The sequence below is a fragment of the Diorhabda sublineata genome, chromosome X, assembly GCF_026230105.1.
Source record: "Diorhabda sublineata isolate icDioSubl1.1 chromosome X, icDioSubl1.1, whole genome shotgun sequence".
Classification (NCBI taxonomy): Eukaryota; Metazoa; Arthropoda; class Insecta; order Coleoptera; family Chrysomelidae; genus Diorhabda; species Diorhabda sublineata.
This window is the reverse complement of record NC_079485.1, coordinates 23,123,595-23,138,239: the sequence shown is the minus strand read 5'-3', so window position 1 is coordinate 23,138,239 and position 14,645 is coordinate 23,123,595. Positions and strand designations below refer to the sequence as shown.

The following is a 14,645-nucleotide window of genomic DNA, read 5'->3' as shown; positions in this document are numbered from 1 at the left end:
TTGTATATTTACAATAAATGTTTTACAAACTTTAAAAATAGTGGCATAGATAGTAAATATTTGTTTTTTATTTATATTGCATGCTTCTGAAAACAATTATGAATACTTAATCTCATAATATATAATAAATCGACGTTAAAAGTTAGAATGTACTTAATAGAAAAATTTAATAATATTGTTTGGCGACAAAGTAATTTCGGTTTTATATTATAAAATAAAATACATTTTTTTAATAAAGAATAGTTTTTAATCAATTATGTATTTTCCATTTTGCTCAATGACCTTTAACTATCTTTATTTCTTCGTGAATTCGCGCTCATAAAATTTGTGGTCCTATCTGAAAAAAACTGAAAGAAAACTGAAGAAGATGCGATTGAAGGTCGTAGACATTTGTGAAAGTTTGACCATTCAAAGAATTCTGCAAACTGGAACACTAAACCCTTCCGATTTGACAATTCTGGCCGTTTTTCATTGATCCAGTTTAATTAATTGTTGATAGTGAACATCAGAATTGATCATTTGATTGGTTGGAAGCAGCTCAAAAAACACAACACCTTTGTAATCCCGCCAAACTGACAAAAGCATGAAAACTACGAATATAAGAATTGTCATCAAATAAAATCTGCCTTTAAATTACAATAATATAATGTGCAAAGCTTTTTATTCAACAACTGAGTTTCTGTGAATAACTGATCTCATAGATTAAATTCTTTATTCTATCCTGGGGTGAAAAACGATACTGAATACGACAGACTAATTATTACCATTTAAAAGCGAATCGTTCTAGAAATTTATTTTATAGATGCAGTGCATGTTATTTGTTGCGCAAGCAACATGAATCTTCTTGTACTGAATGATAGTAAATTGAAGAAAATAGTGCACATAAACCAAGGACTTTTCCATAAAGCGTTCTTTCTTGCAGATGAACTACACCAGTTGAGGAAATTAAAAAATGGAATAAAAAAATACTGCAAATTGCATCACCAAACCACAATTGTGCAATACAGGAGGATAAATAATTCAAGAGTTTTCTTCACAAACTTCAAAGGACGCGAGTATCTGTTAGAATAAAAACGAAAATCACTTATTCTATATGAGAGAAATCTTAAAACTAGGTAAAGAGGAATGATTTGATGTATATATTACGTTATAAATAAAATTTAGTAAAATACGACTTGTATACTGCAAGTAATATACAATTATCTAAATCTCATTGTACCAAAATCGTATTTTATCTATCTATAAATAATATCAAACCAGGCCCAGACTGGCCAGATCGGTGATCGCAGAGGGCCCCCGTTGTTTTGATGTAATTTACAGGATAGTTTTGTTTAGTTAAATATTAAAGTCGTTGAGAGTTGGGCTCAGGTACATTGTTTGATTAATTAATATTACGAATGGAACAAAAACAAAGAGATCTTCCAAGAGTAGCTTTCCAAAACAATAGGAAAAGAAACAAAAACAGTGTTTGACATCTGCTTTCTCTGTTGTGGACTTTTATATGGCATATAAATTTGTTCTTACCATACCTTGCACTGAAGTCACATGTCAACGAGATTTTTCTAAGCTTAAAATATTCAACAATCGACTTCGGTCGTCTTTAAGCGAAGCCTTTATGTCAAGTTCGCTTTTTTCGTATAAACTCCTAGGTGAATTTCTTAACTCTATGAGTACCAAAATACGGTTAAAATACGTTTTCAATCACCTAATTATAGAAAAATTCCTGGAAAAGAGACTTTGAACTCCCAATTTGCTGGGAGTAGTATTCCATACTCCACTTTACAGGTTTTAGCCAAGGGCTCCAAATGGTCCCATTCCGGGCCTGTATTAACCTCTGGAATAATTTTACTTGAGGTAAAACAAATACACTAAAACCCCGCTAATACGAACTAATTGGGACCGGGTCCGTTTCGGATCACCAAAACAATTGTTTTCAGAGGGAAAATATTTTGATTAAACGTTGTTTTTGTACGTATTTATAAATCACAAAACATTTCCATCTCTTTAAATCGTATCATTACTGGTCAGCTGAAGCAAGTAAAACTGATCAGGCTATTAAAAAGTTTTGGAGGAAGCTGTGGACTTCCCTTAACTTTGTTGACTTGCCAGGTGACAGCTTTATCAAGGACACCTGCTTCAGCTGATGAGAGAAATTCCCGGTTGTGTGGAAGCCAACGACTCAGACATCGATGAGTGAATGGGACAAGATCCCGACACCCACGAGGAGCTTGCTGACGAGGACATAGCAGTTACAGTGAACCGCAGAGAAGCGAAAACTGAGAGCAGTGACAACGAGGAAAGCGGCACCGGTGGCAATGTAACGCACTCCGACGCGGCAGCCGCATTTGTCCTTGCTGTGCGCTACGCGGAACACAGCTCTATGTCTACACCTGCTAACCTGGTGTTGTAACATCGCAACATCAAAGGTTTTCTCCTTTGAAGCAACTGGAATTGACCGACATGACGGACCGTTCGCAAAATTAGTGGTGTAATACAATGTTGTAAAAACATCAATAAATCGTATGTTTTATTGATGTCCTGATTATTAGCCTTTCCGTTTTTAGTGTGAAAAAAGTTTAAACAAATTTAATTTATTATCGATCGGCATTTCGGATTATCCGAAAAATCGAATTAGCGGGGTTCTAGTGTAGATATAACATGTTATACCTACCTATTGAAATATATTGCTCATTAATTAGTTTGAATACTTAAAATTCATAATATTCAGTTTAATTCTATGAACTATAACCGTTGGCCTGGGAGAAGTGGGGAGAATTAGAATATTCCCTCTCACATATTTGTTTATAGCACCTGTCTTCTTTCTTTGTTTTGATTGTAAAGTATTCTGCGTCACTGAGTGAATATGTCTATGATATTTCGTAACAACTCGACAATTCCCGGAAACGAGATGACTCTTACTTTCAAATTATTTTGTTTATTTATTATATAATATTCAGAAATTGAGGCTAAAAATATTTATAACTTAATTTAAAACAATGCTCAATCACAGTTAAAAGCAATAAACTGTCAATTGTAGGTAAGTAAAAGCAATTTTTATTGAACGTTTCAGCATCTACACCGCTCCCAGACTCCCCGGATGACATCTAGGCTCGGGGTAATATTTCCACCTACGTGTGATGATAAGCTAATAGGTTTTCATGTGTAGTTGAGCACTAGCAACAAGGAGGGTTACAGGTAGTTTCTAACTGTAACGTTCTGATCTTTTGTAGATATGAACCTGATTTTTGGAGACATGCATTATTTCAACTTCCAACAATTTGCGAACTCATATAAACTGATATAATTCAAAATACAAATGAATGGTTAGCTGACTTATTCAATAATGAATTTTGGCTGGTTCGCGAGTATTCTTGTTCATCATCCAATTATAGTATTATCAGCTGTTGCTGTATTTTCGGGAACATGTATTATTATACCACTGACATTAAAATCTGTTACTCTACCAAGTTTCAAAGATCCTCAGCTGGTGAGTAACCCTTTTGTTTATGTTGATTTTAGCAGTTTATTAAGTACATTTAAGATTAATATTAGTATCATTGACATTAAATCTACTCACATATTCTTGTTAGAGTTGTATATAAATATATTAGTAAATATCATCAGCTTTCAAATATTTTTGTCCATGAATATCTAGTCCATATATTAATCTAGGATAGTCCTCCATATACTAAAAAATAGGATTACCTGGTTGACTTTTAAATTCATTTTTTCATTCATTAAATGAAATATTGCTCACAATTAAGCTTGCCAATTGTTATTAACCAACAATGTACATTATAAACAACGGTATAAAAACTAGCATAATAAATAAAATTTAGGTATTTTATGTAGATACTTCATTTTTAGATCTTGGTAACATATGAAATCAATCAAATTGTTAAGAACTCATTAAAATATACAGAAGCTTTTAAAAAATTGAATAGGATGATTTGTTTATCTGTAATTGTCAATTTTACATGATCCTCATTTATCAGCCTCGCAATTAGAGCTTACAAGGGTAGATGTGGGTAGATAAATGTCAATTTCAAGCAAAAAACTCATTAATATAAACTCATCAACAGCTTTGATGATATTTTCCTACTGTAATAAAAGAGTTATTTCCATATTTTTCAGTCATCTCTGCATATTTTGTATGCATGCTTAATCTAATCACCGTAGTGCTTACACAAACTTCACCTGCAGTTTATTCAGATTCATACATAGGTCATTATTTGTTTCTAAAGAAAGTACTTGGTATTTATGTGATATTGAAAAGTGAAATTCAAACAATAAGCATTACATCAGGCCAGTTTTGAAAATTCCAACTTGTTTATCATTATCAAACATACAATATAGGTACTGTCAAGCATGGTTGAATTGAACGAGTAGAAATGAATTCAAAATAAAAACAAATTTCTGTTCAAATTGATGTTTATCCTGACTGGAACTACCCTTCAGTTTCTCATATGACAGAAATATTTTCTTCAAAAATTATTTTTTACTCAGTCTCTTATGCAAAAACCAATGGACGTAACTCATTATAGGCTATAAAGGTATTGAGTTTAAACTATTGGGTTTATGAAAGAAATTTCTACAATTTTTATGGGAAAATAATGATGAAACTTTTATAAAACTATATAACTTCCACAAACAGCTGAAAATAACAGAAAGCTTTTTAAGTATGTTCTGATGATAAATGTATGTCTTTTATTTCAGTCGAAATAGGTAATTCATTGAAAATTGCAATGATTGGAAAATCAAATTTTATTATTCATTCTTCAAATATGTGTTAACAGTTTTTTTGTAGGGGTTTTCAACAAGAGGTACAAAAATATCAAATCGTTTAACCACATGGAAAAATTTGTTGAAATCTACAAGGCCTTCTGGGGAGTATACTACAAATCCAAAAGAATATTTATATATCCAAAATAAGAACAAAACTCAACAGCCACCCAAAACAAAAAATTCATCAAAATTAAAACCTAAGAAACATAGAAAACCAAAGAAACTCAAAGAGCCCGTATTTGGCAGTGTAAGTGTTTTCACAACTATTATTTTAGATTTGATTGATTGAATTTAGTAGAATTTATTTACAGATCTATGTCATATTTTTTTAATTGTTTCACAATATTTATGGTACCCATAAACACAATAATCCTCATCATTTTCGTATAAAATCTTTTGTAGGAAACTTTATATGAGGATTCAAACTCAAGTAATGCCATAGCAGAATTAAATAGATGGAAGGCTGTCCAAAATTTAACTCCAAAACCACATAAGAACTTTGAGAGCAATGATGAAAATTTTTTTTGTGGCAATCCAGGTAACCTTAGATGTTTTTATATTCAAATTTTGCAGTATATATGTTACCAGTAGAGTTAGTTTAATGGTTAAACCTAGGTTTACCCGGATAAACTGCAGAATACGCAGGAAATATGAGTAAAGCTCGGAATATAACCAAAATTGTACATATTTCATGCTTTACCTGGTTAAACCGTGGTCTATCTGCTTTCTCTTGGTAGAGTGCAGTTCAAAAATGGCTACTGAACAACCAACGCGTGCGTTTATGACAAAGTTTTATTGAAGTTTTCAATGAGTTGGTGTCTTCAACAGGATCAAATAGTTTTTATTTTAATAACAAATAGTACCGAGAAATCTTAGCATTTTTTGCCAATTTGACTGAAATCATAAACACTTTACAATGTCGCAATTGAAGAGTTTTGTCATATGACATGTTAGTGGCATTGAATCATCCTGTATCATCAGAGGAATCTAGCATAAAATCTATCCAGCAAACAAGATAGAAGATATCAAGGAAACGTTTTCCAGGAACCAGTTTTCTGTGTGTAATAAGAAACTTATAGATCTAAAAAATGAATCACCAGAAAAGAAAAGTTTATGACAACTTGTCATTTTTAGGAGGTCAGAGCTATAAACGATGTGAATCTAAAACTGAATGTATGACTAACAAATGTAAAGCTATTGGAAATCTTTGCAAAAGTCACAGTAGCTTATCTTGTTTAAACAAATAGATTATATTTTTCTATGATATTCTTTATTTTGGCAAGATACAGCTTTAGTGCTCTCACTTTTATTTGTAAAATGTTTTTTTCTATTAATTATGTTTTTTAAATATTTATGGTCTCATTACTTTTAGTACTTCACCCAAGGTAAAGGAGATAGAACGCGGTTTACTCGGATACAGCCTGAAACATGTAGATTTCAGTTATATTTCGAACTTTACCTATGTTTCTTGGGTATTCTGCAATTTACCTGGGCAAACCTACGTTACACTGAGTTTACTCATAACATATACACATAACTATTTCAGTACTAAAATTATGAGATTATAAAGAACTCATGTCCTTTACAAATAAGATTCTTCTTGACAAGATCGTTTGATGTACTATTTTCAGGTTAAAAATTAATTTTTTGAATTACTTTGAAAGATTTGCAATTGAAGGTGCTGAAACAGTTGTATCTTATGTACTTTTGCTAATATTAATCATTTTATGTAACTGACACATCTATTTGATACAGATTTATGATTTTTCAGATGAACAGTATGCACATTTTGTAGTTTCTACTCACAATAAACGAGACTTATTCAATATAAATGATCTTCTGACAATGTGTAAATTGGAACATGAACTTATTGATCTCAATTATTACGAAGACCTCTGCATCCAAAACAACAATCAGAAGTGCTGTAAACATTGGTCTTTGCCAAATTATGTTGCATTCCTCAACAAGAGAGCATCATGCTTAGCAATTACGGTGAGATATAAAAATGTATCTTCAAAATTAAGTGTAAGAAGATTTGTTCACGCTTAGCTTTAAATCATATTATATATGTTGTGTTTAAATCGAGGGTTTGCATATCTTCTATATAATCCAGTATGTTGAAATAATTACGAAACTCTTTTGATTTTGTATGAAACTTGAAAAGAGTATATATCTATACCTCTCTGAATAAATGATTATGATTAATTCAAATTTATAATTAATTGTTTTAGGCTGAAGATGTAGAGATGACTAAGAGACTTTTAATGCAATGTTCTCCGTATTTCCATTCTTTTGAATTAAATTCTCAGTGTTTAATAGATGCGCCTTATTGCGAAGCTCCCATTGAATGTCTCCGGCATGATGCCGTTTTCAATGTGCTCAATTTTATAACAAGTACTTCATTTTTGGCTCCTAATGTAAGTTTCCATCAAAATACATAATGAAAAAGTTATATTGTGTTAAGTAGTTATCAATAAAGTTAATATGACTTTCTCTTGTAGCCTATTTATGTCCTCAAAATTATAATGGATTTTTTTTTAGTCAAGTATGGATGTGAAAGTAAAAGAGACAATGGTATTTTTGCCGTTAGCATGCAGTACTGCAATCATGCCATACTATCACGAACTTGAAAAGCTTACTTTGAAATTTGATGGATTAAGGATAGTTGCCATGGAATTTGGTATAAAGAGCGCACTGTTCGATGAATTTTTACTTAGAGATACGTATCTTATGGGATCTGGAGCATTGTTTGTATTTATATGCATTTGGATCTACACACAGTCATTGTTCCTTACAATAATGACAATAATAGTGATCATATTTTCATTAGCCATATCCTATTTTATGTATAATCTAGTGTTTGAGATAAAGTTTTTTCCATTCATGAATCTTTTGGCAACAATTGTTGCCATTGGTAAGTACAGTTGTCTTATTATATTCTCAATATAACTAATCACTGAACACACTTTTACTTCCAATAGATCAACACTTACAAATACAATATACTCAGATATAAAAGAATTACCTATGGAAGGCTTGAAAAACCAACAAGTGTACTTGAGAATGTCGGTGTAGTGTTTCATGTTAAAATCATTGAAATTAACAATTTTTAGAAATTTTATTCTTTATGTGTCATGTCAATAATGTCTCATATCAAAATGTATTGCCTCTATTTGTATTTTATCATAGAATATTTGAACAAAATAAGGTGGTGAAAGATCTCGTTTTTTATATCACTTTCACATATACTTTGTTTTTAGGTATTGGGTCAGATGATGCTTTTATTTTCTGCAAAATATGGCAGATTCAGAAGCAAGATTCTAGTTGTTCCTTATTAAAAGTGATGGCTGACACATTTCATCATGCATTTATGTCAATGTTTGTTACAGCTTTGACAACGTCAGTAGCATTCTTAGGTTCCTACGTTAGTTCCGTAACAGCTGTTAGTTGTTTTAGGTAGGCAGTAATTTTTTCATTCCAATTATTAAAGTTTTAGTTGTGCAACCGACTTTTGTTTTAGTATATTTGCTGGTATGGCAGTAATAGCAAATTATTGTTTGATGATGACATGGTTTCCTGCTTGTCTTGTAATATGGGAACGTTCATGTTTATCAAATGAAGCATTATTTAAAAGCTGCTTTGTGATGTTTTACCAAAGATGGTGTTGTATTAAATTACAACTGAATTTATCAGCTGGATGGTGTCAGTATTTATCAATCAGTAGATTTTTCAAAACAAGAGAAAACTGGATATTAGATTACATAATCAAATTTAAATATTTTTGGTTTTTGTCACTGGTAACATTGGCACTTATAAGTGGATTCATTGTGTTTGTTTATCCAAAAATTCAGCTTCCGGATACTAATGAATTCCAGCTTTTCGTCGATTCTCATCCGTTTGAACAATACGATTTCAAGTATAAGAATCACTTTTGGTTCACTCGTCCAGAAAAGGTAAATATAAACTTTTAAGCATTAAAAAACACTTCCATCAACTAAATACGTTAACATAGTAGTAGAGAAACGGTTTATTAGGCCCTTTAGTTTAATAATCTCAGGAAATAAATAAGAAAAAGTTGCATTAAAAGTTATCAGAAAACATTACTGCTAAAAATCTAGTTAAAGGACAAATTGTGAAGGTTATGAGATGATACACAGTGTTTCTATCAAGCTTTCAGGAAAACTGGTAAATAAGAAGCTAAGAAAATATTAAAACTGCACTTGTACCAAAGTAAACAAATTTTAACTAGCCATTGTAAGTTGAGAGTATATTAAAATATATATGTTAACACATTGTATGGAAATTTCATTTTCAGAAACTAAATAAAACGAAACTTTCCTATTCGTACGACGGGTTTCATTAAGTTATCATAAAAAGAAGTTAGGCCGTTGAACACGGTATATATATTCTCAAATGTTGAAAAATATAATTTGTATCAAGTACATGCTTTACAAGAAAATTTATGAAGTCATGGCAATGCTTAACCAATATACTATCCAGATTGCAGTAGTTAGGTTGTGCAGCACTTTTACTCATGTTTTAAAAAAAGTTTTTTGTATACATGACTCTACCTTTCTATTCATATTTTCCCTATTTATGCTCTCTACAATAATTTGTTCTATTATTTTCTAGAATGATCAAGTCACCTACAAATTACCATTGAGATTTGTATGGGGTGTTCTTCCAATTGACAATGGTGATTATTTGGATCCCTCCAACTTAGGAACTCTTACTCCTGATCCATCTTTTGATATGTCAGATCCAGAATCCCAGGAATGGTTATTGAATTTTTGTCAATCAGTGCGCGAGCAGCCTTTCTATCAGTCTATGATAGGTCCACTGTTGCCAAACTGTTTTGTAGAAACATTTATGAAGTCAATGGATAGAAAATGTTACGATCCCTTCCTGGATCAAGATAGGTCGCCATGTTGTGAAACGGCGAAATTTCCTTTTAATAGAACAGTATTTAACAAATGCATCATCAATGAAATAGCAGATATTTATAATACTCCCTCAAATCTTCTGAATCCCGGTATGGCTGGTCCTAAATTTTCTAAAGACCAAAATCCGACAATAAAAATTGTAATAATAGAATATGACAGTAGTTATAGTTATTCAATGTCATACGAACAAATGGATAGTTTCTTTAAAAACGTTGAAGAATGGATGACAAAACAGTTGGAATCTGCACCAATTCCTATGAAAAATGGGTGGTTTATTAGTGAGTTGGCATTTTATGATTTACAGAGGGAATTGAATGCCAGCACCCAAATTTCCATTATGATATCAATGGGACTTGCTCTTATAGTACTATTTCTATCTACATTAAATATTCTTACAAGTTTATATGCAATTATGACTATAACTAGCAGTATTTCTGTTACAATGGCAGTATTAGTATTATTAGGTTGGAAGTTGAATATTCTAGAATCTACGGCAGTCTCTACTGCCATTGGACTGACGGTAGATTTCAGTTTACATTATTCTGTCAATTACAGAATGTGCCCAGAATCTGTTGCCGTAAATAGAGAAGCCGCCACTAAACATGCTTTAAATTATATGGCTGGACCTGCATTTATGGCAGCTATTACCACTGGTGCTGCAGGAGCATTTATGCTTCCTTCTTTAATCCTTCCTTACATTCAGATTGGCATTTTTCTGGTATTAGTTATGTGCGTAAGTTGGATTTATGCTACATTTATGTTGGGTTCAATGCTTGCTATTAGTGGACCCATAAAAGATTGGGGTCAGTTTCATTACCCTAATATGATGTGCTTGTTCGGTAGACCGAAAAGAGTTCAAGGGCGGTCTCTACCACAACCATCGACTTTGCCAGATTGTCATGAATTGGAATCCTTGACGTTTCCTAAACGTAACAGGCCCAGTCCCAAACAATTGAGACGGTCAATGAGTGCAAGTGGCGGAGCTAGATTCATACCCAGCAAATATGTGTTTACTGATCAGTCCCCTTCAGCAACCAGTGCTATAACTATCATTATGACCGATGACAATTAAATGTAAACTGTTAGGACTAAATGTTCTGTGATATATTTTTTAGTTGACTTTTATTGATGTAAATGCCATTTATGTCTATCAATTTTGTTCGGATGGCATTAAATATTATATAATATATAATATATAATATATAATATATAATATATAATATATAATATATAATATATAATATATATATATATATATATATATATATATATATATATATATATATATATATATATATATATATATATATATGTGTGTGTGTGTGTGTGTGTGTGTGTGTGTAAAAATGTTATGTAATGAAAATTAAAAATATTGATATTGAACAGTCTTCTTGATTAAAAAATATGCCTTTAGCTACAATAATCATGTGATTCCAAGTAGTGAAACAGTATACATGTGAAAGTCAAGTTATTGATTTTTCATTAACTATACATTTGGTACAACGACATAAAAATATCATATTAAATATCTTCCAGCTATTTTTTCAAAGAGCAAATACATATTCTTGTAAACTTATCATAAGAAATATTGTATAGAATAAAAGCTTTTATCCCGAAGGAAAAAAAAATTTGGCTTAAAGTGTGCAAAACGTAATGAAGGTATTAATAATTGTAAAGTGTACATTTTTCGTAGTTAAACATCTAGATTAGTATTATCATAATGAAAGTGTGCCGTTGCTATTTTTCTAAAATCTTTTATTAGGTTTGTTCCAATCTGCTAATCTGGATCGTCCTTGGAACGGTTATTGGAAGCGTTTACACGATATGTTCGCGCTATCTCCAGCAATACAAGGTTCTTGTAATAGTACTTGCTATCAGCCAAGTATCGAAAGAAAAGGTTCACAATCCATGCTTCAATCGGTTCTTTGTTTAAACACATAATCTCTATTGCGCAAAATCGTCATCGTACCAAGGACGGTTCTTGATGGGTTGGAACGAACCTATTAACAATATTTACTGCCCTGTATGACAGATAATTAGAAACCGTCCATAAAAATTATTTCAAGGGGCTCACAAATTAACAGTTGGACGTATAGACGTATTGTAGACTAATTGTAATTTAAGCCCAATTTATCAACATTAACCCAATTCACAATTAGAATAATTGTATTTTCTTACGATAAAACTTTAATTTTTTAATTTATATTTACCGAAGAACAAAGATTCTGTAGTTTGGTCAATTACTTTTTAAATTTCATTAAAGTACCGCATAATAGTTGAAAAAATACACTCTGTCTCAAATTATATGGTTAATTTATATTCCTCATTCATTCTTAGTAACGTAGTTATCTTAATGATTTATTTTTTTCTTATTTTCATATGTTTAACACTCAAATAATTATTTTTCTTCGTGTAAATGTTTTATTGCTCGAATTATGGAGGGTACAGAGAAGAAGAATCTTCTGTGTATGTAAAAGTGTCCGTCCAAATGCGTTAAATAAGTGGGGCGCCACTTTAGCATCAGTATAAATTTACTACATTATTCTGTATAATGCAAAACTTCCAAAATTTTCAATACTGAAATGTTTTAATCAAAAATGAGACTCCACATACTTTCAATTCATTTACAATCGCTGCATTCATACCATACCCTTTATCTGCACCAATGACATTCTGGAAGGTTTTGGAACAGTTATTTATCGTATACAGCTGGATTATTTCCCATAAGAGATTGCAACCAATTAAAATAATCATGACTAATATAGCTGTATTCGAACCTGAAAATAAACTCAGAAATATGGCATAGATATTATTTCTGGATTTAAGTATATGAGTTTTAGGGTATCGTTTACACTTTGACCCAAAGGATCTATTGTGTCCCCCTTTCTTGCTGTGATACTGGAGAACCCTGTGTTTACAGCTAATCCGTTAGTCCCACTTCTTTTAAAAAGTATAGAATGTGAGATGGCTTCAATTGCCAGAGATCTTCGTCTTCTATTTCATACGCTCCTTGGTGTATTGCTCTAGAGTTTCTTAGCGTTTCACACTTCGAGAGAATGTGGATAGAGATTTCGTCCTCTGTGCAACAAAATCTGCACGCCGCATTATCTGTTAAGTTTAGCGTCTTCAGGTGTTTGTTGAGGCGATAGTGTCCCAATAGGACTCCTGTGAGTATTCGTAGATTGTTCTTACTTAGGTTGATACATTCAGTAGAACTTCTCTTGTTATAGTTTCCCAGAGGAGCTTTTGCCTGTCTCAGCCTCTGTAGCTTGTCCTAATAATTATAGCTGATACCACAAAAGGGTTCGGGTCCCATGAAGAGCTTATCTGCCCCCGCTTTAGCGAGCTTATCAGCTATTTCATTTGCCTTCTCTCAGGTGTGTCCCGGAATCCTTCATAGGGTAATTTTATTTTTCTTGCCTAACTTTAATTTTTCTAGTTTGAATTTTATGATAGTTCATCTCTAAATTAAACTGAACACATTTTTTAATTCCATGAATTTCTGTTTGAAAAATACTTGGTGCGCTGCCCAGGCTTTCAGAGTGTTTGGTTTTGGACCCATACACTCTTATTCCAGTTCTGTCTGCTGTTTTAGATCCGTCCGTATACCATTTAATGGCATATCTGTTCATTTCTTGTATGGTGTTTTGATACCACTTGCTTTAACAGTTTATTATTGAGGAACTTTTTCTCATAAGAGATATCTTCCCTTCTCTCTATCCTCCATAGCTCAAACATTGTTTATATAGGTTGCTTGATAAAGCCTCAACTAATTAAAATAATCAGGACTAATATAGCTATAAGTCGAACCTAAAAATAAACTCAGAAATGTGACATAGAGATTCTTTCTGGATAGTTACCTACCAAAGCAGTGAGCTTCCAGATTCAAAACAGACATGGGAGTACCAAATAAAACTTGATACAAATAAGCAATACTAACTACATCTCTGTAGACTTTGTTTCTTGTCACACGGAAATCAAAGAGTCTAAAAAGGAACAGTCTTTTATTGACTCACGACCTTTCTTTGGTATAGGAAAATGTTCCTATAAGGAAGAGATAGACCAGTTGGTACCTTTCCAGGGTAGATCAATCAAAAAATTTCATTTTGCGCTTGGATATTTCTAGATCTTATCCAATACAAGAAAGATCTTTTCAATATTCTCCTGAAAAGTAGCAAATAATGGTGAGTGTAGATTATATAGGGAGGAAGATTAAAATCCCGTATATAATTATTCATACTTGTAGGAGTGAATATCTAACCTCGTTAAAGATAGAACAGATATTGGTGTTCATTGGAACTGGAAAGCTTTAAGATTCCACCGTACACAGCTCTTAGATATGAGGCTATGAAAAGCCAAGTGGACTAACCCCAAATTTGCATAATGGAGATAATTGGCTGTAAAGTTTGTTCAAAATGGACCGACACATAATTTTTTTAATGGTTATTTTGGTTCCAATTCGCTTTACTATGTAAAAAGTGACTGAGTATAACTAAAAATGACAACATAATAAAGTTATGATTTCAATCTTAGATTTTATTGTGGATTAGTCCATTTTGCTCTCTGATGATTGTGTGGATTAGTTCACATTGTATTATACGATTCTGTTTTTTTTTTTCAATAGTAGTAGTAAAATATTAAATTTTTTGCATTTATTTTATTACTGCACTTAAAATTAGCGAAAATAACAAAACACTTATAAACCTATTTATTTCAACCTATATTATCTAAAGAGGTTACCTAGCAATCAATTTTAAATACAATATTTATTTTGTACAACACCTATATAAAAATAATGGAAGAAAAATAAAATTTATGAGAGCGCGGCATTATCAAACTGGTTTGAGAATAGCGTGCATTCAAAATAATAGGCGATACAAAGGTCAATCAACATTTATTTACGCATAATTCACAGCT

The 14,645-nt window shown here is 31.8% G+C and overlaps 1 protein-coding gene across 1 annotated transcript; it reads left to right on the top strand.

Moving 5' to 3' along the window:
* Positions 1-2,848: 2,848 nt before the first annotated feature.
* LOC130450862 (protein dispatched) lies at positions 2,849-10,888 on the top strand. Its single transcript, XM_056789538.1, has 10 exons — positions 2,849-3,037; positions 3,231-3,487; positions 4,808-5,032; positions 5,188-5,323; positions 6,557-6,777; positions 7,017-7,202; positions 7,327-7,699; positions 8,046-8,241; positions 8,306-8,738; positions 9,418-10,888. Exons 2-10 carry the CDS (start codon positions 3,344-3,346, stop codon positions 10,798-10,800), a joined length of 3,297 nt encoding a protein of 1,098 aa, XP_056645516.1. The 5' UTR covers positions 2,849-3,037; positions 3,231-3,343; the 3' UTR covers positions 10,801-10,888.
* Positions 10,889-14,645: the final 3,757 nt, after the last annotated feature.